This window comes from Haemaphysalis longicornis, unplaced genomic scaffold, assembly GCF_048455015.1.
Source record: "Haemaphysalis longicornis isolate Haplotype H1 unplaced genomic scaffold, Haemaphysalis longicornis Haplotype H1 scaffold_8, whole genome shotgun sequence".
Taxonomy (NCBI): Eukaryota; Metazoa; Arthropoda; class Arachnida; order Ixodida; family Ixodidae; genus Haemaphysalis; species Haemaphysalis longicornis.
Genome location: NW_027526445.1, coordinates 49,324,370 through 49,348,550, shown reverse-complemented (window position 1 = coordinate 49,348,550; position 24,181 = coordinate 49,324,370). Strand labels below are relative to the sequence as shown.

Below are 24,181 nucleotides of genomic sequence, written 5' to 3'. Positions count from 1 at the left end.
GATGGTATAGGGTGCCAAGATGGGGGCAGTATTTGCAAGATGCGGGGTAGAGGGTGGGGTACATTGCATAGAGTAGGGTATTGTGGGGGTAAGAGTTTGTTTGTAGTCGCCGGAGTATTGTACCTTCGGTTCTAGATAGGTGTGGGTGGGAAGGTAAAAAAATTTCGTAGCCCTTCCGGTAAGTGACGAGCCACACTTTGTCTGTTTAGAAAAATGACTCTCTCTCCCGTCTTCATTCGATTTTTCATGAAATAACAAGAGGGAACGTCGCAAAGTGTGCCAACCTGTGCCAAATGAACACTGAACGGATGCAAGCTACCCAAGTGAATCCCCGAGATGCTGCGACTACGCAGAAGGCGTTGAATGTGCATGCACATTTGGACAGGGTTGTGATCGGTAATGCTGACGACAGCTGACTTCGGCACCATCTCACAACTTTTGCCACTGGCTGTGTCTACACTGCTACCAGGAAGAAACTGTAGCTTTCGCAGTTAGTTGCAAAGAAATTGCAATCTTTAGTGGTAAGGCAACCAGTGTGGCAGTGTTCAAAGGTTAAGTTTGCATATACTGCAACTTGTGAAAATGCCTGAGAAAGGTTTCCAGACGCATTAATTTTACCCTTCCACATCAAGAAGCTCTTTTACACTATCACTCCTAGCCAAGCCGTACGTAGATAGTTGAGTAAATAGTGCAACGTCATCCTAAAGGCAGAAACCTCGTACATTAAGCACATTTGGCATTACAAAAGGGAGGGGGGGGACACTAGCAAAGTAAAGTTCACGTAGGGCTGTTCTTGCTGCCACATCTGCTGTGAGGTGTTTGTAAACTCCTTGGCCTGACTGTGGTGCTGAACTGCGATTGGCAGTTGATGCCCTACAGTAACGGTCGACAGAGTTGGCGAAGAAAACCTCCAGGCTGTGAATACCAGTGGTCGAAGAGCAATGTTGCTAGAGCAGAGTTTGCGGCAGTTGCCATCTTTCAACAAGCCAACCAGCCGTCGGGGCAGCATGTCACAGGAGAGGCAGAGTTATGGGAGGATGTGAAGGTCGGCATGCATTAAGCTAACTTCTGGAGCCAGAAACTGCAAGCAGTCAAGATTTTCGTTTTATAGCAACCTAAAGTTGCTGCTGCATTTTTAGAGTGCAGTTTTATTACATTAAAAATTCGGTCCAGCTGAGCCTGACATTGCAGTCTTAAGTCAGTGATTTTAACAGTACCATTCTCACAGATGGTCGATGTCTAACGCAGACATGCCGTTCGTGTTGTGCGCTACAGAATGCAAACTGGTAATGCTAGCTTGACAGGTTCCCACCGTGTGTAGCTTTCGCACCACAAGCTCACACGTAGGTGACCTGCCATTTTTAAAACCAAGGTCTACTAGCCAGCGAGGTCTCAGATTAAAAAAACACGTTACCTTCTGGTTCTACATAACTGTACGGCTCCACGAAGCACTTGGTCGTCACACTTTAGTTCACACATTGGGCACAATGATTGTGACTATCCAAGGTGCACAGGGCATGTATGCCCAGAGAACAACTTTCCCGCATGGTGTTCTAATCGAACAGTGACCGTCACTGCAAAGACATTAACAGATGCATGGCATCTTTATTATTAATAAAGTCACAGAGTTGACGTGCCACCGGTGAAGTGCTTGTCACGAGGAGACGGGTCAGCGCGAGTGAACTCCACAGGCTCACCTACGTGACGACCCTGCCCAACCGAGAGCAAACACAAGCACCGTGTGAGCGGCACGTCCGGGCAGTAGTGGCGACCGGAGCTGAGCACCGGGTGGCGCAGAGCAGCGGTTCACTTGGGGCCCAGCATGTCCTTGGGCTGGACCCACTTGTCGAACTCCTCGGGCTTGAGGTAGCCCAGCTTGACGGCCGTCTCCTTGAGCGTGGAGCCCTCCTTGTGCGCCGTCTTGGCGATCTTGGCCGCCTTGTCGTAGCCGATGTGCGGGTTCAGCGCAGTCACCAGCATCAGCGACTCGTGCAGCAGCTTCGCGATGCGCTCCCTGCACCAAAGGACAGCGACCCCCTCCCATGAACCACCTCGGCCCGTCTCGAAGTTGTACCAAGTGGTGCGTTTCCTGCTGGCACCCTGAAGTTTACTGGGCCTAGAGTACCTTCTCAGGTTTAGAAAGGAAGAAAATATTTAAAAGCAAAGTTACCGGTTACAAGAGGCCTTAGCAAGCCGCAAACAGTGGCACTACAACCAAGATTGACCCAGAAAGCATAATGATAAACCCATTGATTTTTGTTTCTCTTAATGCAGGCCTCTGAGTAGCGACTTTTGCGCTTACGAAGGTAATAATTTTGTTGAAATACGATATCTCAAATTGACAATATGAAAACTGATATTTCCAATTTCTCAGTTATAACCTTCAGTAAGTGGTGCAAAAACTTTAGGCCAAGCTAAGAGCTCCGCAAAAACTTTTCTATGCCTTAAAACAAGCATGGCAGGAAATCGCAAGTTTGCAGACTTTCATCTTAGCTGATGGTTGGAAATCTTAAAATTCAACTGCGCGCAAATTAACGAGGACGTGAACACACTGAAGACACCACAAGCGCAGTGGCGACCGGAGCTGAGCTTGTGGTGTCTTCAGTGTGTTCACGTCCTCGTTAATTTGCGCGCAGTTGAATTTTAAGATGCGTCAATACCAACTCGCCCAACTTTTGACCCTTTTATGGTTGGAAAGCCACTTCCATCTCCAAACTTAAAAACTGAGTACTAGTGGAGGTAGTGTTGCCGTTACCATTCTTATTACAATTACCATTCCATTCTCTTGCAATTATAACCCATCTCTTGGGCAACAACTGAAAAAGTCAGGTTTGGGTATCTGTGAAGTCTTGTTTCATTTCTAGGAACGAAGATGCCAATCCTTCGCATGTCAGCTCCAGTCTTGGTACTGACAACAGTTTTAAACTTTTGAACATCTGCACTGCAAATTCCCACACAAATGAATGCACACTATGCAAAAAATCTAAGAATAGGGTCCACCACAGTAACATCTCCAACCCTTACACTTTGTTCTTAAAGAAACACCGAAGGCAAAACCGAAGTTGGTCTGAATAGATTAGCATCCCCCAGAAAATGAATATACTCGTCTCTAGGGCAGTAGCCTCAAAATAATCTCATAAATGGTAAAAAAAATGAAGCTATCGGTTGCCCAGCAGAGATGATCAATGTAAACAGCGGCTGAGCAGATGTGACAAAAGTTCTACGAACAATAGAACGATAAGTGCGCACACAAGCTCTCAGAGAAACACGTAAAATCTTTCTTTGCCTGTTAACTTTCATAAGTCATAAACAATCATAAATGTAGAGGTACAATTCAAGCCGTGCCGACATTCGCAAGCTGCCAAGTCCTGGTGCCGCTGGCAGTCGCGATGGTTATTTCAGGTTTGGCATAGCCACTAACGACGCCAAGAGCACGCGACCAGTGGCTCCTGCAGCCGTGAAACTTCCCTTGGTAGGTTTTAGCTTTCCTGCTAAACCACGCCGCAGTCTCGCTCACCTCTGGTCGCTGTTTCCATCAAGTGAAATGTCATGAAATGGTGTGAGGGATAAAGCGTGTTGTTCCATTGGTAGTTTCTAGGCAATTCTTTTGCTGCCAAATAAACACTGAGAGGGCTTTGGGGCAGTTGAACTTCTGTCTGAACCAAGCTTGCTAATTGCCTTCAGTGCCCCTTCAACTCTAATAATTTCAGAATGAGTTCCGTAAAAGCCACTTTGTGCCAAAATTTGCACAAGGGCTTCAATAAAAGCACGTAACACATAAGGACAAAGAAAGCATTCCGGTTGCCGAGCAAGCTGCAAAATAGACGTTTCCAAATTTTGCGCAGAATTGCCACCTCTCCGTATAAAAACAAAAAATGTTTCTCATGGCATCACAAAAGTACAAGCCGTTGACAAGTTTGCCGTTCTTCTAAATGACACAAATACACAAATAAAAGATTATCACCAAAATCAATGAGAGCTCTTTAAAATAAAGTAGGCTGTACTTATATAAATATTGTGGAAGACGGAGACTGCTGTGGGAGACCACATTATCACTCGACTCCTACAATGCCAAGGGATAGTACTTAAGGCTGCCCCAAAGGCTCTGATCACTCTCCAGCCGCACAAGCCACACATTACCTTCAGCTGTCAGTGTGCAGGTGTATCTTGTTCGATTAGGAACCCTGTCAAATAGAGAAGGCATTATGCGAAGGCTCCCAATCTCCTTGGAAATTGGAGTTCGACCGTAGCACAGGAAGCTGCTTTTGGGTATGCCCCCGCTCGTCACTCACTTGTTGGCCACGATGCCAGTGACGCAGTGGTCGGTGAAGGAGACGCACGAGTCGGCGAGGAGGCGGGTGGAGCGTAGCACGTTGGACACGATGAGGGGCTTGAAGACGTTGAGCTCAAAGTGGCCGTTGCTGCCGCCCACCGTGACGGCCACGTGGTTGCCCATCACCTGTGCTGCCACCATGGTCACCGCCTCGCACTGCGTCGGGTTCACCTTGCCTGCAGCAGGGCAGGGGCAGGGCAGGAGTGAAGGAAGGGGGGGAGAGTTGATGTCTCGCAAGGCACAAACTATGCGGAAACACAGTTATGAATGCAAACAAGACAACACGAAGCGTCCACTGTCTTCTACAACTCACTTCATTGTGCACGGGTAAACTTGGTTCTGCGTTTCGATTTAAACGTTACATATCTGTTTGCCTAGTCAAAGACTTTTCAGCTAGACATGCAGTCATCACCACCACCATGACGGATCCAATGTCTCTATCCTGGCATGTTTGCACAGACATTTTGCCCCTGAATTATCTTATTTCACCCCTCCACAGAATTAACTAACTCCTCCTCCTTCTCCCGGTCCTGTTTTCTACGAAGGCACACAAATTCATGGCAGGAGCAAGTGACCGATACGGCACACGTGCCCCACAATGCAACCCTCTTGAAATGTGGCAACAGTACAGGTGTTCACGCTTTTGCCTCCACCCATGTGCTTGGCGGCTCGTGCCCACTTTGTCGGCCCTGAAGAGTTCAACACTGCACCCAGCAAGCTAGTTTTTCATGTAATGCACCACCACACGCAACTTACTGGCCCCTGAGAGGGCCGGGAAGTGCACTAATCCCACCGATTCTAACCACCTGCTCTCTAAGCACCACACAAACTAGAAAGGGGAAGAGTGCTACATACATACTATAATGACCAATGTGATCATAGGCGAGGTGAGGCGTTGCTTTTCTTTACTGACCTCCTCTCACGTACACCACTGTGCACCACTGCCCACCATTTATGTAAAATACAGCAGCTCAGGTTGAGACTCACACTCGTCGACAAGCGCCAAGTGGCAAACGGTCTTATTTTCTGTTTTGCACTGGCGGGCCCTGTACCGAGGGCACCTCACACGGATGGTCGATTCCACTTTGAAGTCATCTGTACAAAGCAAAACCTCCAAGCCCTAAACCAGAAAAGGAGATTTTCATCTCAAACGCAAATCCCCCCCTGGACGTGGCTTGGCGCACCAGTTAAGAGAAAACAAGGCCCTGGCACGAAGGTGGCCACGTGGTTCTATGGCAGAAGCCTAGCCCCGGCCAAGTGTTACCCACCGGGCATGATGCTGCTGCCCGGCTCGTTCTCGGGCAGGGAGAGCTCGCCAAAGCCGCACCGGGGCCCCGAGCCGAGGAAGCGGATGTCGTTGGCAATCTTCATGAGGCTGCAGGCAAGCACGTTGAGCGAGCCGGACACCTCCACCATGGCGTCGTTGGCCGCCAGGGCCTCGAACTTGTTGGGCGCCGTCACAAAGGGCAGGCCTGCGGTGGTGTGGGCAGGCAGGCACTATGAGCGCACACCCACAGAGAGACTGCCTCACTGCAAATGCAACAATACTGACACGCAAAGAATTTGTTCGCCCCGGTGTTTCGACAAGGCGCCAATGGTTTGGTTCGCTGAATACCTTGTCTTGTTTTCTGAACGGAACTGCAATTCGACTGGCGCATTGGTAAGGCGAACAATTACAGGATACTACAGAGTTTGCTTTCATGACTGCAGTTCGAAAGCTGAAGATGCCCGAGACGCAATCTTCCAAGATCCTTTCTGCGACACTGGCTCTTTTCACTCCCCTCTGAACTCTTGGTAGGAGTGGAAACCAGGATGGCTTTACTCGCGCGCAGCTATCCCATCTACTGCACTTGGGAGCGCGCGACAAAACGAAAATTGTGCGGCAACCCCTGCAGTCAACAAGCTGTTGGCGCCACAAAGCACAGCCCCTTTGTGACAACTGCCGAGAAAAACAATACATTTTCCACTCACACCCAATTCTGTGAAAACAAACCACCAGTGAAAAAAAACTGAGGCCCACCCATGCGCCCCTATTTATAAAAACTATGCGTTTGTTTAAAGCAGGGTGTGTTAGCAAAGAGCTGAAAAGGCACACAGGGAAGGTGGGCTTCCCAGCGCATGCTGCTGTACTGCTTCTCTTTTATTTGGAACTGCACAGTAAACATAATGCGTGCAACTGCCATCATAACGGGCATTGTACTTATTACATGGTTATCGCAACTTTCTGCACATGCTCACCACATGCCCCCTCTCCCTATCTGCCTTTCGGATCCTACTGCTACGGGGAAGCGTGCACGGCAAACCTACTAAGACGTGGAAATATCCCTACCCCAAGAAGAACATGCTACGAGGGGAAAAAAACTCCTCCTGAAGGGTGTAAACCGACTTTGCACTTAGAGCTGCAGGTGGTGTCTAAAAGGCTGCTCACCTGTGAACTGGGACACCTTCTCAGCCACTTTCTCTGCAAACCCAATCCTGGTGTTGAGGCCCGTGCCAACAGCTGTGCCACCTGGTGACAGCGTGGGACGAAGAACGCATTTAGGCACCATGTGTGACAAGTAACGAAACAAATTATGAGAACAAGAGCAGAGACTGAGACAGACAGTTTGCATAAAAAGCCAACACAAAGTTCGATCGAAAGTACTGTAGAAATCCAAACACTAAAGTATGTTTATTCGTCCGAAATTTTGTTTGACTTCTCACAGCAAAATTAACATTTTACCAATCCATTGACAATTCTAAGTTCATTTCACACAACTAGGCATACTGTACTTACAGAAATGTATCAGGAACCTTTTTTTTTCTTTCAATCTTTCTTTCACCTCCAATCGAATCACCCCCAAGAAGACCCAAGCACTGCCAAAGTACAGCCATTCTGAGATAACAGCTGTGGCCTTCATATTTCTTCAGCACTTTGCTGGCAACACAGACCCGGTGACAGGGACAACAGTCCGATCTACGTCCAAATCTCCCAAGGTAAAAGCATTTCCCTTTATCATGCTCCTGTTTTCTTTTTCTTTTTTAAGTCGCTTCTACAACTATGCAGCTTTCACTGAACACATGACCATGCAGCGATCTCAATGTGCTGCCCACTCCAACAGAAAGCTGTACACACATCTGCTATAATAAAACCATAACCTTGTGGCACTCACTAACCCAAAAATGTGCTAAATTTATAATTTAACACCACCCCCTTTTAGTATACCACCTATGCAGTCACGACTACAACTGCATCCTAATAGTTCCTGCCGCATCGCATAAGGATGGCATAGCTGTTGCTGGCACTTTTTACACAAAATGAGGGCGAAGTGTACATATGTGAACTTTATCAACCTCCAAGTAACAATAAAGCTCATATTTGAGCTCATATGTAAAGCTCATAGCCAGAAGGCTTGTTTAACAAACATGTCTGCTATCCTACCACTTCAGCCAGTGCATTGCTGCACCTGTTACCTGATTGAATTTGTCGCAGCTTGCAACAAAGACAATGTAATTCTACAAATTAGAAACCCAAGTTGCGTTCATGGACAGGCAGTGGCCACTTGCTAGACAGTAAGCAGTCTGCCATCAGGACTAGTTCAGTGCCGGGGGTCGAAAAAGCCCCTCGTGTAGTTGGTGCTGCTGATTGAAAAAAAAAAGTGCAAATAAACATTTATTTCTCAAAGCAAAGCCCATTTACTGTGCAGCTAAGATGATACATGAAGAAATCAATGTACTTTTAAGCAATGTACGGCTGAAGCATTTTCACTGATTATTCCACTATCATCTAGACCATGGTTTCTCAAAGTGGGTTCCGCGACACCTAGGGGTTCCGCAGGCCCCTCCTCAGGGTTCCGCGAACCACTGATAAATTTTCCCTGGTTCCGCAGTCACAAAGTCTTATATGGTGAACTTGAGGTGCGATCGATCTAAGGAACCTCCATTACTCACGCCCGAGTGTCAGTAAGCACATCTCGGCGCGTAACGGAAACGCGCGAGCTGCGCAATAAATCTCATCAGCAGCTTGTAGCCAGCCAGACTCCGAAAACGGGCCACGTGGTTAAACTATTGCACTTGAATCTCGGCCTTATATTACCCCCATGCGCATTTCTCCTGTTTGGAGATAGGTGCCGCTAGCGTACGCATTCGGGTAAAGTCGACGGGAAAAAAACTATACCCTAGCTTACTTTTGAATTTATTGCACGTAATGTAGCATGAACGGAATGAAAACTGGCAGGAGTGGGGGGGGGTTTCTTGGCACTTAATGGAACTTAGCAGGGTTCCCTGGGACCAACATGCTTGAGAGCCCCTGATCTAGACTATGAACTTCCACACAAAAACACCACTTGCAACTGTCCTGTTGGACTCGCGCACTGTCCACAGGTGCACCTCTGGCAAGACAGGACCCTCACAACCATCGCGTGAGTGCACTGCAACACAGAGCAAGCGGCGATGCTGTGAACGCAAAGCAATGGCGGCGTGGCACTTACCAGCGGCCAGGTAGTAGAGGCGTGGCAAGGCCGCCTTGACCCTCTCAATGCCGTACTCAATTTGGGCAGCATACCCGCCAAATTCCTGCCCCAATGTCAGCGGCACTGCATCCTGCGGGTAGAAAAGGCAGCCATTTTTTAGAGAGAGATAGTCTGTACCACTCTTATTTTCAATTGAAAAGACCTATAAATTTCTTCCAAATACTAGGCGTATCTGGAATAGCCACCGAGCTGCGACGATCCTTACAAAGCAACAATTCTTTTTTGACGCATATGCCAACATGGTCAGAGCGGCCAAGAAGCACTGCTGAGGTGGTACATATTAAAAGAAACCATCTTGGTTCTGAAATTAAGCAGGAATTTGAGTTTAAAAAAAAATGCCTTAGAACGAACACCACTTTAGCCTCTAAATTCCCCTTCTCGAGAACAGTCTCAGTATCAAGAATTTCCTGCTTGCACTTTCGCCTAAAACAAATGATAAGTGAGAGAAAACCAATCACACCACGGATAAATTATAACGAAAATTTGGAGAAATAAAACAAAGTTTTGACCTACAACAAACACAGGCACAACGTCCTGCTTGGACAAGTCTCTGAGTGTTGATGTTGCTTTAAATTAAAAGAACCATGAATACAAAATACAAGTCTGGGTTATTAATGAGACTGCCTTGTCCTCATAACGACGACACTAATTTTATTTCAAACTCCAAACAGGTAATGGAGATATTTAGGAAAACGGATGAAGCAGCGGTGATTTCCCAGCCGCTTTATGGCAGTTTTTCTATGACTTCACAAAAACTCGCCGCGGTGGCTCAGTGGCTAAGACATTGCGCTGCTGAGCACGAGGTCGCGGGTTCGCTTCCCGGCCGTGGCGGCTGCTTTCCTGGTGGAGGCGAAAAGCAAGAACGCACGTGTGTACGAGATTTCAGCACACATTAAAGATCCCCTGCAGGTGGTCAAAATTAATGCGGAGCCCTCCACTACGGCGCACCTCATCGCCTGCGTTGCGTCGGCGCGTTAAACCCCACGGTCAATCAATGACTTCACAGAATGTCGTCTGTGCAGTTGACGGCCGCCGAGCTAGGCCAGCGCCAGGAAACACGACTGGGATGCTGCAGTGGGACCTTTAGTTCCATTTGATCCTATAACTTGACCGCTAATGTGGAATCAACACACTCATAACAGTGCTGGCCCATGTTATGTCACTCTGGCCTTGTTACATCACTGTAGTGCGAAACTTGGAAGGTCTTCAATATTCCTGGTGTTTTTTCAGTTAATAAGCAGTGTACTTAGTAGCCGGGATGGCGGTCAGTGAGCTGCCAAAGGCTAGTTCTTCGAAACAGAACAAAGTTCGTGCCCCCTGTAAGGGCTCTCAAGCTCCCAGAGCCGCCTCTCTTCCCCCTTGGAGGGCAGTGCCGGCAGACTGACCTGGGTGTGCGTGCGGCCGATCTTGACGATGTCGTCGAACTCGCGCGCCTTGGTGCGCAGGGCATCGTGCAGCTTCTTGAGTGCGGGCAGCAGGCGGGTGTCGATCTCCATGGCAACCGCTATGTGCATGGCGGTCGGGTACGTGTCGTTGGAGCTCTGGAAGCACCGCATCGCACGGTGGTGAAGATGTAAACATAAAAAAAAAACAGGGACGTAGTCGGGGCACACAAAAGCATGTCTCATGATAGGCATGGACACTATGGGAGGGTTCCTCAGGAACCAAGGGCATTACAGAGGGGAGTGGGTGGTTCGAAATTATTTCAAAATGTTAGAGCAAGCAATGACGCAATAATAAGCAGCTCTTTGCACGAAGAGGCTAGACACTGCCATGGTTATATCACTCAGCAGGGAAATACTTTTGGAACACTGAAATGTCCAATGCATATTCCTCTCTTTCGACCACCATTTTCATAGACTTTATTAAATGATTTTTTCTGAATCCCTTACTGTAAACTTTCTCTGCGTACAACTTGTGAAAGTATCTGAAAGAGTGATATTGCTGAAAGTTAAAAAAAAAATTCGATGATTTGTATTTTTATGTGCTGGTGTGACAGCTTAGTATATGCCAAAATATACAATAAAATGAAAAACATTGTTTGCAGCAGAAAAAAAAAATAAACCCTCAAACACGGTTAATTTTTTTGCATCTAAACAGCTGCTTTCCATATCATCTCCTTGCATGCTGGCCAACAGTGCGTTTGCCTGCTGCAGACACTAGTGTGCTACTACTCCCTGACTGCAGATGCCCCATTGCATTGTAGGGGAAAAGAAAACAACAAAAACCAAAGGACACAGTTCCGTTTCCCTCATCTCCACATTGTGTGCCCTAGCTTCCATGGCCCCTGGCTCATATGTACCACTTTTTTCAGCATACAGCTGGCAGCCTTCTTCTGAACTTACCAGGAGTGTAAGCTACACAGTGGTGCAGCCTGTAGGTGGAATTTTTTGGGTGTCACATTCAACAATGTGATCGAGGACAACAGACGTGGTGACATTTTCACCCTATTCCTGCACCGTTACAAGGAGTGGTGTCGCCATATTTTCACATGGCTTCACAGGCAGAGATTTGTGAAGCACTGCTCACAGCTGCCACTGACAAGTTTACATATGCCTTACATGTGAGGGCATTTTTAAGCTCCCAGTGTAGATGACACGAGGTTGTTATAGCTGCAGATAGGAGACTGAGGACAAGCACTTGATGGCTTTGCATTAACGTTGGGGGAACAAGCCTCTTTGATATGCAAGAGCAATTTGCCAGAACTTGTTTATCTTCCCTACAAGTGCAGTGGCCCATTTCTTGTTTTAATCCAAGCCAGGTGTATGGCATTTGCCCTAAACATCAACACCACTGTATCGGTGGTTTCACTCGCAACAGTAACAAAATTGATTTTTGTTCAAGTGCAGGCAATGATGACAACGCATCATTTTTGGGAACTCCTAATAACTTTCATTATGGCCACAGCACAAAATGTGCGGCTCGCTTAAATGTAACCCTGACAACGGCACGAGTTGCAAGGTGGGGGGGTGCTCTGCGTACGAAGGGTGTGCCCCACCGCCACACTGCCCCTGCACTGGTAGTACCTGGCTCTTGTTGACGTGGTCGTTGGGGTGCACGGGGCTCTTGGAGCCCAGCTTGCCGCCCAGGATCTCGATGGCGCGGTTGGCGATCACCTCGTTGACGTTCATGTTGGACTGGGTGCCCGAGCCGGTCTGCCAGATCACCAGGGGAAAGTGCGACTCCAGCCGGCCGTCAATCACCTGCGCCCAAAGGCCGCCAGGCGGGCGTTCGTTCACTCTGCGGCTCAGCTGCCCACAGCACTCGTCGTGACAGGGAGGAGGAGAAGGTGCTGGAACAGAGACCTTCTCCTTCTTCCCACCCACCTTTTTTGGAGAACTCAGCTTAACAGCTACAATGCTGCAAGTGCCAAATCACCAAACAAATAAAAAACAGCAGGAAGAGATTTGTGCAGGGGTTGTTGAGGGGGTGCGAAGCATAGCAGCATACGGATGCTCGGTGTCAGTGATCATTTGCATCACATGATAAGAGATGATTGGACGATTTGCGTTCACTCGTGCGGTGCCCCTTCTGTTAATGACTGCTGACACGCAAGGAAAGGCGTAAAACAAACAACAGCCCACTTCATAGGACACTAAGTGTCACATGCTGACCCACTTCATTACGTGTCTAGCAGTCTTCCCATGCCCAATGGGGGCCCAGTCCAGATCGAGCGATGAACTGACCTCGTCGGCGGCTTGCGAGATGGCATCTGCCAGCTTGGGGTCCAGGCCAAACTCCTTGTTCACAATGGCCGCTGCCTTCTTGAGGATGCCGAAGGCCTTTATCACGGGCAGCTGCACACCAGGGGCAAGAACACAAACAGTCGGGCTCCACAACGGGGCTACACTGACGTGGTAGCAGCTCTACTCTACTTGGACGTCAGGGGTGTTCTTTTGAAGCCTGACACAAAGGAAGGGTTTCAGACCAGCGGAACACTACTGCCAAAACCTGCCTCCATTTTCGGCTTAATTGGTTTGCAATTGTTCTCCACTCCAACAGAAACGAGTATGCCTTGAACCAAAATGAAGTGGCTATATTATTAAGACATAGCTTCTGTTTGCCACTCAGAACAAAGCACTTCTAAACTGCTGGGATAAAACAAAACAAAAAAAATACAGGGGTGGGCTAATACTCGAAACAAAGTATTTCATCAGCACTGCTTGCGATTTCATTTTCAGCGCATATGCGCTTTTCAGAGTACTCAAGGTCTTTAGATATTCTAAATTTACGAATTAAAGAAATTAAGTTGGCTCTGCCACACGACACGCCCATTTTCCAAGCTTCACCGCACAACAAGCGCTCCTGGGGAGGCTTTGTTGCGCAACACCGCAGCTGTGCAAAGAAGCTCACTATGACTCTTGATCGAACACAAGTTTTGCGCAGAATTTCTTTTTTTCTCGCATTCCTTCGTGACTATGTCTGACAAGCTGTTTTGTTTCAATTGTTCAGGAACTTTCCTTGCACCAAAAATTGTGTTTTTTTTTAACCTATAACGTTGTCTCGCTTGCTGAATGCTTCCAAAGGCAAGCCACTGCTACACAACTAACAGGACAGAGACTGCTGAAACTGTTGAACTTTCATAATGAATCTTCTGCACAACAATACTTGCCATAGTTTGCAAGTTCTGTTTTTGTTGTTAGGCGTTTGAGTCGACAACACATGATTGTCATTTCAATGTAAACATTACACTTTTTGTCACTTTGTCAGCGCTTTGTTTTTAAGCTTTTCTTTACGTTAAATAAAAGCTAGAGGCTCTCTCTTCTGTTACAGACAGTACACAGTGGCAAACCACAAGTCAAACAGGAGTGCAATCATAAGAGCAATTGACCCAATTTTGCAGGTCGTCATTTTTTCTCCATACACTTGCAAGCCTGCACATGAAATTCCCACCTTCACAGCTTGTGACGTCACAAACAGCATGAAACCTGAAATGCTGCAGCTTCACTTATTTTCACGTCAGTTTACAGCGTAGCAAAGGGCTGTTGCCCCCAAGTACAATGTGTTTGTGAACTAGCCGTTTTGCTCTCAGGACACAACAATCTTGCCTTTAGAGGTTTCTGTAAAAAGTAGATCTGTTTGTTTGTTTCAGGCATGGGAGAAGATTGAGGACGTCTGCAGACAACATACCGGCATCCTCTCGTGTTCGCCGCCGATGTCAAAGTTGAGCATGGAACGCATCGTCTGCGCTCCATAGTACTTGTCGCTCGGCACCTTCAGCTCCCCAAACGTGTCCGACTCGATCCGATGGCCGCCCTGCATCACCAAATAGGAAAATGAATAACATGGCCCCCACGAAACTGACATCTTCTGCCAAGCTAAATAGGGCTGGATCTCTGCACTCCAAGTCAGAATAAGTTAAATATGGAGACTGCATCTTCAGCCACGGGCTTTCAGCAGGAATGAGAGAAAACCCAGTGCTGTGTCCCATTAGTCAGTGTATCCACCAAAAACAATTTCTGCTGTGACCCACTCACAGCACTAGGAGCCTGGATTGAGCACTTCTCCAAGTGATACTAAGGCAACACCTAAGCAGTGTTTATTCAGTATCCTGCCCAGAACACCATACTTCTTTGAAGGTTTCAGCTGCACCAAGTCATTCACAGAATTTCAGCCTTTTTTTTTTTTTTTTTTTTGAAAGTGTTTATTCTACCGGCAGCTGGGAGAAATGCACAGCCGAAATGGTGCCAGCACTTTCTTCTCATCTGCTTATATAACCACGCAGCTTTCCCTTGAAAATAAGCGCTTTGCTGTTCTCACGGCAAACCTCCCTGCTGTTCACTTTCGTGTTTAAGCTTTTTGACCAGCCCCTCCTTCAAACATTGAAAATGAACAATTTGCAGTGTTAACTGCCACACCGCTACCAATAATTACTATGCTTTTTACCACTTCTTTGGCTATTTGAAGCTTTTGATGCACTCAGCTTTGTAACCTTTGCTCTGACGTACCCATGGCCTAAAAAAAAAAAAAAAAAAACCACAAATCGTTGATGCCCGTTATATGGACACGGATCTTATCAGCGTGTCCGCAAATATGTACAGCAAGCACTGCAGTAGCGGGATGTCCCCTCTGTATGGGAACTCCGGCTGCAAAAGCATGATGCATTAGTATGTAGCGCACACAGCGATGCCAAACTTTAGTGCTTAGCACCTAGCGTCTGTCTAGCGGCTGGAGTCTGCAGCTCGTATTACGAGGAATGGTTCGCATGTTGTGAAATATCTGCTTGTTTTTTTCAAGCAGATGGTACCATGTTTCAATAGTCACCATCACACTGATAGCAAGTCTAAATGCATCTCAGTATCCCTGCTCACTGGCACATAGCAAGACTTCACAATTTTCTCCAGTTTCAAATGACTAAGTACATGCAGTCTTGGGCAGTAACTAGTTACTAGTAACGCGTTACCGGTAACTAGTTACTTTTTTCAGTAACTTGTAACTGTAACTAGTTACTTTTAAGTTAGAGGAACTTGTAACTGTAACACTGTTACTTTTGTGTGGAGTAACTGTAACGATAAATATCGTTACAGTTACTTTATTTCTATAAAAAATTATCCAACAGCAACACTCATTAACGACCGATGTACAGTTTGCGCGTTTCACTTTTTCGGCCTTTCTTCCGCAGAACATTCGTCTACTTCATCTATTCCAGCTCACTCCCTTTGCATGGGTGAAAAAGATCTGGTCTAGAAATGTTTAGGCGTGCACGTGTGTGTGGTGTCCCACGCGGTCCACTGAGGGCTCGAAGTTTCTAAGTCTAAGCTGCAGTATTTTAGCCATCAGTGCGACATCGCTCTCACCCATACGCTGCGACACGCGCCTAAGCGCACGTGGATGCATGTCGACGGGCCAGAACCTATAGTCCGACGCGCGGCTGCACCATTTTCGCCACATCTGTGGCGCAGTAAAAGTGTTTGACACAAAGGCGAACAGGAAAACAAACACCCACAAACGCCGCACAACGCTCTGAAACCTTTGCACTTTCGCGGAAGCCTGGAAAACTCCGGTCAGGGCGTCTCTTTCTCATTAGCGACGTGCAGCCCCGCTTGCCGGGTCATAAAACGCCGCGGGGAGTCTCTCGGCGGCCTCGCGCTCGTCTAGCCCTAAGCGCACTCTAGAGTGTTCGATTCACAAGTCGCAGTTACTTGCGACTATTGCGCGAGACCGATGGCCGTATTTGGGACCACGCGTTTGGGACCCCTGGTCTAGAGGCTTCATCGAGCTGTCAACAGTGCTCGAACGAGGTCGAGGAAGTAATAAATTTCATGCCCCTCCACACACACGACGACCCCAACAATGGTGGCCCCCGGCTGCCCTCACACCAGCCAGCATCTTGGCCCGAAGACGTCTGACCACACTGCCACTGCACGAAGAAATGTTCTTGTAAAGCCTCGCGACTTCGTTTCGAAGGCTGTGGCCGAAACGAAAACAGAAGCTATATGTGCTCCTGAATGTTGGGTGCAAGGAATACTTGGGCGAGCTTCGTTCGGCTTACGCCTCAAAGCAAACGAAGGGAGGGGTTCGTGGGATCGGCGACGTGATTGCTGTGGAAGGCTGGGATTGTGAGAGCAGTGTTTTCCCGTCAAAACAGCAAAATCCGCCTTTGTGAGGACATGGAGGGGGGGGGGGGGGGGGGGAGGAGGAGGAGGGGGAAAACAGTAAAGCGTTCACTTCAGTTTCTATTCCCTTTGGAAATATCTTGTCTTATTCCGGGGATGGGGGTGGCTGGGGGTTGGGGCGGGAGAACGACTCCGAGGGCCCACAGACAAACGCCGCTTCGTCAATGGCTCAAATTGGTCCCCGTCTCCGACCACAAGTACGAAACAAAAAGTTAACGAAGCGCTTTTTTTGGGGGGGTATCTTTCAAAACACCTCGACAATCGATGTACTCCCACGTCTGTTTCCCGCCACCTCCGCCCCCTTTTTCCCATTCTCTCTCACTACGCGGGGCGGTCAAGCGACGGCATTGTAGGCGAAAATAAATTAAGTTGACATTGAAAGATTGTGTCGGCTCTGTCATCCTCCAGCTCTGTATAGTGTAATTTCGGCCTCTCTGATTCCAACTTTGAAAAACAACTAATTCTATGCTACAATGATGTGTGCAAATAAATTTGTTACAGCGAGAGTGCAGCAACAAAAAAATAAAGTTCCGCATGATGGATAGAAAACTTCCGTAATGAAAAAAAATGAGGCGTACACAACGATTGTTGGTTAGGGCATGAGTGTGCATCATTTTAGGTTCCCCTCGTGTAGGCTCTACTACGTGTAATTTTTACTGCCTGCATGCCTTCGTACGTTTCTATTAAATAAGCCAATTTTTTTAGCTATTACTTAGTTTTATACAGTAACGGAAAAGTAACGACGTTACTTTTTTCCAGTAACTGTAACTGTAACTGGTTACTTTTGGAAAATTCGTAACTGTAACTGTAACAGAGTTACTTTTTTGGGTTAGGTAACTGTAACTGTAACACTGTTACTTTTTTTCGGTAACGTGCCCATGACTGAGTACATGGCACTGGGTTCTATTGCAAATATGAAATGCAAAATTGCATTCTCAATTTTTGTTGCCCTTTCTTTAGGTCCTTTTGTGAAATTGGAAGAGAAAGCCGCCAATACACAGATGCCGGCCGAGTTCTTCAGTTTGACTCTTATAATGCTACTTCCTCCTATTTTAAAAAGTGGATCTGGCCCCGCTCGCAGTCGCCCCTAATGAAGAGTTCAGCGATGAGTTTCTGACACATCCACACGACAGCTGCATGAGGCATTTGTCCAAGTTTATTGCATCTAAAAATGGCATACCGAAAGCACTTGGTGAAACAAAACCCTCACGACAATCACATGGCACACAGAAACAGAACAGTGATGCAGCAAGAAACTCATCCCTAAGCATCAAGAAATGGCCAAAACAGAATGGCGGTGCTTGAGCCAGGCAGTCAGATGCCGTCATGGCACAACTGCTGACTGGGGAGACAGGCAAGCAGCAGAGCATTCAGATTTTATTTTCGAACCCAGAGCGGTGAAAATGTATGCCCTACCTGGGTCGCACTAGTATTTTAAAGCTGGCTATGCCTCACTGATGGCATCGATGTCCGAGCAAGACACACGGCAGGAAAGCCAACTTTACAGAATGGCTGTCACTAGAAAATGATGATGATCAGCAAAGCTTTCTATGCCCCACTGATGGCGTCGTTTGACTCACTGCTGCCGTCCATCATTACGCCCACAATGCACTGCAGGAAAGCCAAGTTACAAAATGGGTTTCCACAAAGACACATCAAGCGCCTCAAGAAGAAAATGCGTCGCATAGTCGGAAGCATTTTGGGGAGCCAACGTCTATTCGTCTGCACCATTTTAACACGGTCAGAAAAGTTTGGATTTTGGACTTTGGCTCAGGTTGCATGAGAGGAACGCTTCACGTTTTAACCATTTTTTCCTAAAAAAGGGGCTCTGATATTTTTTTCCCCCTCCTCTAATTTTCTTAAACAAAGGACTTGCAAGGATTTGAAATAGACATCATTCCCTTCATTATACAGCTAGCTGTCAAAGCTGTTCTTGTATGATTAAAAATTTAAGCAAAAAAGTTGCTCCTGCAGTTTTTTCTATTTCTATCCAACAGTTCTGAAATACTGCAAGCATCCAGCAAAATGAACGTGCCCATTACTATGACCCTACTGAGCTTGAGGTCAGAGCTTCGCTTTGGGCTCTTTTTTTTTTTTTAATGGGGTAGAAAACAAACTCAATACGTGACCGAGATTTCAGTGCATGTCAGAGATCCCCAAGTGGACGAAAATGCACTACGGCTTACTCCATAGCTCAGGTCTAACTTCAGCTTGTGGAATCCCACCTTGCAAAAGTGCTAATGATTTTAGAAAAATGCTTAGAGAGCAAATGAAACAAATGCTGTGACGAAAACATAAGGCTGCTAGAGGAATGATTTGGGTTGCTTCCAATATGCAAGGAATCACCAGTGGCTGAAAGACTGCATGCACTCTCACCAAAGTCTACACAGTCTCATTTCTGTAAAGGAAAGTTTGACATCCACCTAAATGCAGCCATACGGCTACAACGGAAAGCTATACAGCTTTCTCGGAAACTTTGCAGTTGAAGAAGAATTCGTCCTGGTCCAGGATTCGAACCCGGGACCACTGCTTAACCGGAGCAGTCGCTCTACCAACAAAGCTAACCAGGAGGCTAGTCGTTAGTAGCGTGAAAGCGAATTGATCAACAACTCGAAGTGAAGGACAGGTGTTTCTAGGTGCTTTGCTAAAACATCTTTCTAACACCTCAGTAGAAGGAAACACTTTGCGAGCAGAGGAATAATGTTCCCGAAGTTGTCTGTATCCAGCGGGGAAACGCAGCAATGTTTGGTCTGCTCACTGATAATGGTGATGTCGAATTTCACTGGCACATCCAGAGTGGTGGCCAAGCTCCTCTGCAGAACATGCTGGCCCCCCAAAGATCAGGTCTTCCAAAGGCCTTTGGAACGCACCTACTCTTGCTAGAGCTTAATGCCGAAGTGGGAGTGGAACAGGAAATTTCCTGGCAGCCTTCATGTCGGACACTTCCGAAAGTGTCTACTTCCCGGAATGCGCTTTCTCCTTTCCTTGTCTGAACAGCGCCAAATGCCACCAGTGATGGAAGTTTCTTCTGCCTTTTTGCAGGCAGGCGTAAAAAAAGAAGTGTGTCGAATAAAATCTCGATGCGTTTTTCGCGAGATCCTGAAAGTAAAATGTATTGTGCGAAAATTGTGTTATCCAAAAAGGTTAGAAAAGAAAGAAGATATGCGTATTTTATCTGCAACGCACTTTTTCTTGAGCAACATTGAAGTAGCCGGCAAATATTTGTGTTGCTCTCCCTTCCTTTCAACGTCCAGGTGTAAATTCCTCTGAAATGTAAAAAACGAAGCTGCCGGTATTTTTCGCTTCACCGGACAGTTTTGTACAACAACCCGTGTCATGCTTTACACCGCCGAAGCTAGCCGCAGTATGCCTGCTAGTCTTCAATGTCCAAGAAGAGCGCAATGTTGTCAACTTTTTCGTGTAGGATTGACCTGTAGACATTCACTCCTGCCGCTCTAACTTCTTTGAACCATGTGCGCAGAACGTCTTCCATTTGCTGATGCTTCGCACCTCACGTTTGCTTGACAGCGGGATCGAGAACTTGCAGTTTCTTTCAAGGTTTTTCTTGCTGACCAACTGTGGTGTTGAGCGTTGACACTGGTAAACCGAGCTCACATGCAAAGTCCACGCGCTTTCTCGTCGGGATCTCTTCGATTTCGTGTGCAATTTCCACTTGTTCTTTTAAACTGAGCGCATTGCATTTCCTCGACATTGTCACAATGTTGAGGAACATTGCCTATCAGCGCTGCTGCGCCATCAGCGTCTCTGAAATGTGCAGATCGTGGCTTGTTGGAATGCGGTTTGAGCTAGTAGAGCGAAGAATAAACGTGAGATCTCTAGAAATGTTGGTCAAAATTCATTTTTGCAGTCGTGTTATCCAATTTTTGGCTAGAACGTGGTCATATTAAACGCACAGAAACGCGTTATTTGTTAGGGTCGTTGGTCAGGAATGAAAATAAAAATGTATTACGCTGAGAAAGAGAGGCTGAAAAACGTATTACACTATATGGTAATAACGAGATACCACTGTACACACCATGTCCATCCAGTCGCCATTGAAGCTGGGCCCTTCACTGCTTGATTCAGACTGTTCGCATTTATATTCCCTTTATGCTCCTTTATATTCCCTTTTATGCTCCTTAAAGTGACCTTGGCAGCAGTGGCACTTTCCATCTGCCATTGGAAAAAGATTCGGTGGCTCCCAATCTGCCATTGGAACGTGTTGCTCTAAACGGAGCAAAAATGTTCTGAAAGTGCTTTCGATCTGTCATTGGAATGCAACACGAGTTGGGGGGGGGGGCTTTCTTTTCAGGACGAGCAGACGGAAATGCTGTTTCGTAGCAATCTGGAGGTAATATTTGCTGATGCCACGTGCTGCTGGATACTCGAATGGTGTGCTTTTTAGTCGTAAGTGAGAACAGCCATGGCAGAAGCGAAAGTGTGTTAAACTTTTGAAATGGCGAAGCATTTCACTGGTTTCTTGAGGCCTTTAAATTGTACCCGCCGCGGTGGCTCAGTGGGGGGTAATGCCGCAATCGTTAGTATTCATTGACGCGGCAAACGGTCATCCCCCACTATCATCATCGACCGGCAGCCAGAGGAAGACGACGTTGTTCACTCTCGACTAGCGCGCGGTCACTGTTCTTAGGACCCAACGAGTTCGTGGCAATAAAGCCAATTCCTTCAACACTAAACCACCAAGGTCTATCGTCTTATCGGTGACATTCTGGTAGAGGTGCTGAGCACGAGAACGCTTTTCTGATAGAGGCGAAAAGCAAAAACGCCCATGTGTACGAGATTTCGGGACACATGAAAGATCCCCAGGTGGTCAAGATTAATCCAGAGCCCTCCACTACAGCACACCTCATCACCTGCGTTGCATCGGCGCGTGATACCCTATACAATCAATCAAATCGACAAGTCTTTAAATTATCAGTTGCAATTGGTAAGAATGACCATGGCTGACAAGGACACAAAGAAACAACAAGATGTGAAAAAGCAGTCTCAATGGTCTGGTCTGCACGTTTGTGCCTCCCACATGCTGCAGGCTTTTTGTCAGCCAGTTAGTTTTTTAAAGCTTGGCATCAGAAGAGGGGATGGTGAATGCTAAATGTGAGCAGCTGTACCAGGTGCTGTTGTACTCGTGCAGGTATATAGTGTTCTAATTTTATTAATTCTTATTTCATCTTTTAGTATTTTTATTACAACTGGCATTCCATTTGTTTAAAAGGGGGATCGATGTGAAATTGATCTATGTGTTGTACGAGAACATAGGAACACTTCCCTGCACCCAGACACAGTTTGGCAGCGGAACTCCTTTTTTGTCAGTAGTGAGAAAGTGCGAAGTGTCAAACACACCTTCCACAGGCGACAATCTTATTTTGGCATGCCCGGACAGTTCTTAACGCAGGGGACATTTTTACGAAACAAAAATTGCTCATTGTTTATCTTAGCCATATCCCTGCCGAGAAAACCGAGAAACTAGCAAAGGACAGCTTTGCCCCTCTCTTGTTGCATTTGATCCCTCACCAACATCTCGTTCGCTTTTCGCTTCAATGTAGGACGGGCTTTGGGTCTCGGGTCAGGGGGTAACGGACTCTGCTGGGGAAGCTGTTGAGAGAGCTGCGGTGCGACTGGGTGGTTGTGCTGGAAGTTGACAGAGCGGACTTCCAGGTGGCTGCCTTCTTTGTTGGCCGCGACATAGATGTTGAACTCGCAGTCCTTCTTGAATGTGCTGTAAACAACGGGTAGGGAAGACGAGACAACTGTAGGTCTCACAGATGGAAACGCTTTGACACATGGCCAAAGCATGCAATGACAAGCTTCGAAAGTGCAGCACTGGGATATAAGCACACAAAGGTCACAACGCAAGAGTTCCTGGTAGTGGCCGGAATATATGACAGTTATTCAGTGGTAGCAAATAATTGAAGGCACCGACACACATGCCTCAATCTTTTCTGAACTAGTTCAGCTATTCCAGTGTACTGTTCCTCCACACACCAGTGCAGAACTCGTATTTTTATGTCAGCTCTGAAGATAGAACTCGAATTGAATAGTATAAGCCGAGATCAGTGCAGGCGTGATCAAGGAGACTGCGCGATAGGAAACATACAGAGAGGGACTTACGACGATTTGCGCGCACCCGTGCTGGTGCTGACGAACTTCATGCCGCCGTGGATACAGCAAAATCGTACTTGGTAATATTTGAGCGCTGCGGGCATCTTGGACGCAATGTTCCCCGCGCGCTTCTTCGCCGCTTCGATCGTCCTGGCGTCCCTTTTCCACAGCTGAACGGAGTTTGCAGCGCTGAACCTCGTGATCCTCTCCTCGAGTTCGGCAAACGACCCGAACCGTTCGCCAACAGTGAACACCGCCGAGGCACCGTCGTTTCGTTCCGGCAACCGCGCGGACGGAGGCGTTAAACTCTGAGCGGCCGACATCCTCTAGGCACTGCCGGCAGTACGAAAACGGCAGAGAGAAAACGTACAAGTTCGAAGGGTGGTCCGTACTGCGGCGGACGGGGCTACACGCAAGGATTACTTCGAAAACAAACGTGGATTAACACTGCGAGCAAGGCAGGTGAAGTGCCGTGAGAATAGCGAAACTAACGCTATTTTCACGGCAACACGTCACGCGCATTCATTTAGCCAATGAGACGAAAGTGCCGGTACAATGTTGCGGTGTTTCTCCAGGGTGCCGGTAGAACAGATGTGAAAGCAGAATGCACATCAAACATTCATCTGTGTACTAGCTGACATGATTTCGTAAGCTGCCGTAAACCCAATGTCCCGTTCAGGTACTGAGCGCGGTTTGTTAAGCTAGCACACAGAAGTTTAGCTCCCCATTTCTTACTTTTAAAGTTGTATACTAGGCGTTTTCAAGCACCGGAGATATAAAGCATGATCCAGTGTGAAATCAGTTGTGTCTGTGACGCACAAAATTAACGAACCCGTAAATCAATTAGGGTCTTTCGGAAACCTCAGCTGTGGCAACAGGTTGCACCGGCTGTCCGGTTCAGAATCACGAGCATGTGGGTATATGAGAACAGTTAATAGCCACAGAATTAATACACGCCAAGTAGGCATCTCTCTAAACGTCTTTCACGCGTGGATACGGATGGAATGACCGCGATAAACTCCGTAACCTTGGCAGCCCGGGCGCAATTTCTCCGTCGGCGATTGGATTGCTACCAAGCGGTGCCTCGAAATGCAACAGAGTTCTGCTTCCGAGCGATCTGTGAAGGCCCGTTACGGTGCGTTTAATCGCTTACCGAACTAGCAGCGGCCGCTGTTCTTGCAGCAGACGAGTGCAGGGCCATCCTTAGCTGGGAACAGTTGTGCTGGTTGCTCAGCGCAAGCTGCCGTAGCTGAGAGACGAGGGAGACTGGAAGTTTCATGGCTCAGGCCGATAACGCCACGTGATAATGCGAGAGGGAGAAGTCCGGCTGTTTTCTCAGCGGAGGAAAAACCGGCAGAAATGTACCCGCAGATTCAGCCGGCGGCGACTCTCAAATGACCGACCTCCTCACTATCTCAAATCATCATAGACAGAAACAAAAGTGAGGGCAAGTGCTTGAAGCATCAACTGATGCCATATATCCAGGCAAAACGCAATATTTCTTTTTAAAATTTTTTTTATAATATAGCGTCTGGTAATCAATAAAAATCAAATTTGCTTTAGAAAGCAGTTTTATATTATTTTTGTTTTTACTTCTGGTGTTT

At 47.2% G+C, this 24,181-nt stretch overlaps 1 protein-coding gene across 3 annotated transcripts; it reads right to left on the bottom strand.

Annotated features, from left to right (window-relative positions):
• Positions 1–1,585: 1,585 nt before the first annotated feature.
• On the bottom strand, positions 1,586–24,006 carry LOC144149450 (fumarate hydratase, mitochondrial-like). Of its 3 annotated transcripts, none has more exons than XM_077681019.1 (11): positions 22,587–23,602; positions 21,990–22,194; positions 13,975–14,100; positions 12,531–12,641; positions 11,871–12,047; positions 10,230–10,385; positions 8,803–8,914; positions 6,762–6,842; positions 5,602–5,805; positions 4,293–4,509; positions 1,586–2,014 (listed from the first exon to the last, which is right to left on the bottom strand). In XM_077681019.1, exons 1-11 carry the CDS (start codon positions 22,898–22,900, stop codon positions 1,807–1,809), a joined length of 1,911 nt encoding a protein of 636 aa, XP_077537145.1. In that variant the 5' UTR covers positions 22,901–23,602; the 3' UTR covers positions 1,586–1,806. The 3 variants fall into 3 exon arrangements, with proteins under 3 accessions (XP_077537145.1, XP_077537147.1, XP_077537146.1); XM_077681021.1 differs by having other exon boundaries at positions 22,655–22,776; XM_077681020.1 differs by lacking the exons at positions 21,990–22,194; positions 22,587–23,602 and adding an exon at positions 23,731–24,006.
• Between the last annotated feature and the right edge of the window lie 175 nt (positions 24,007–24,181).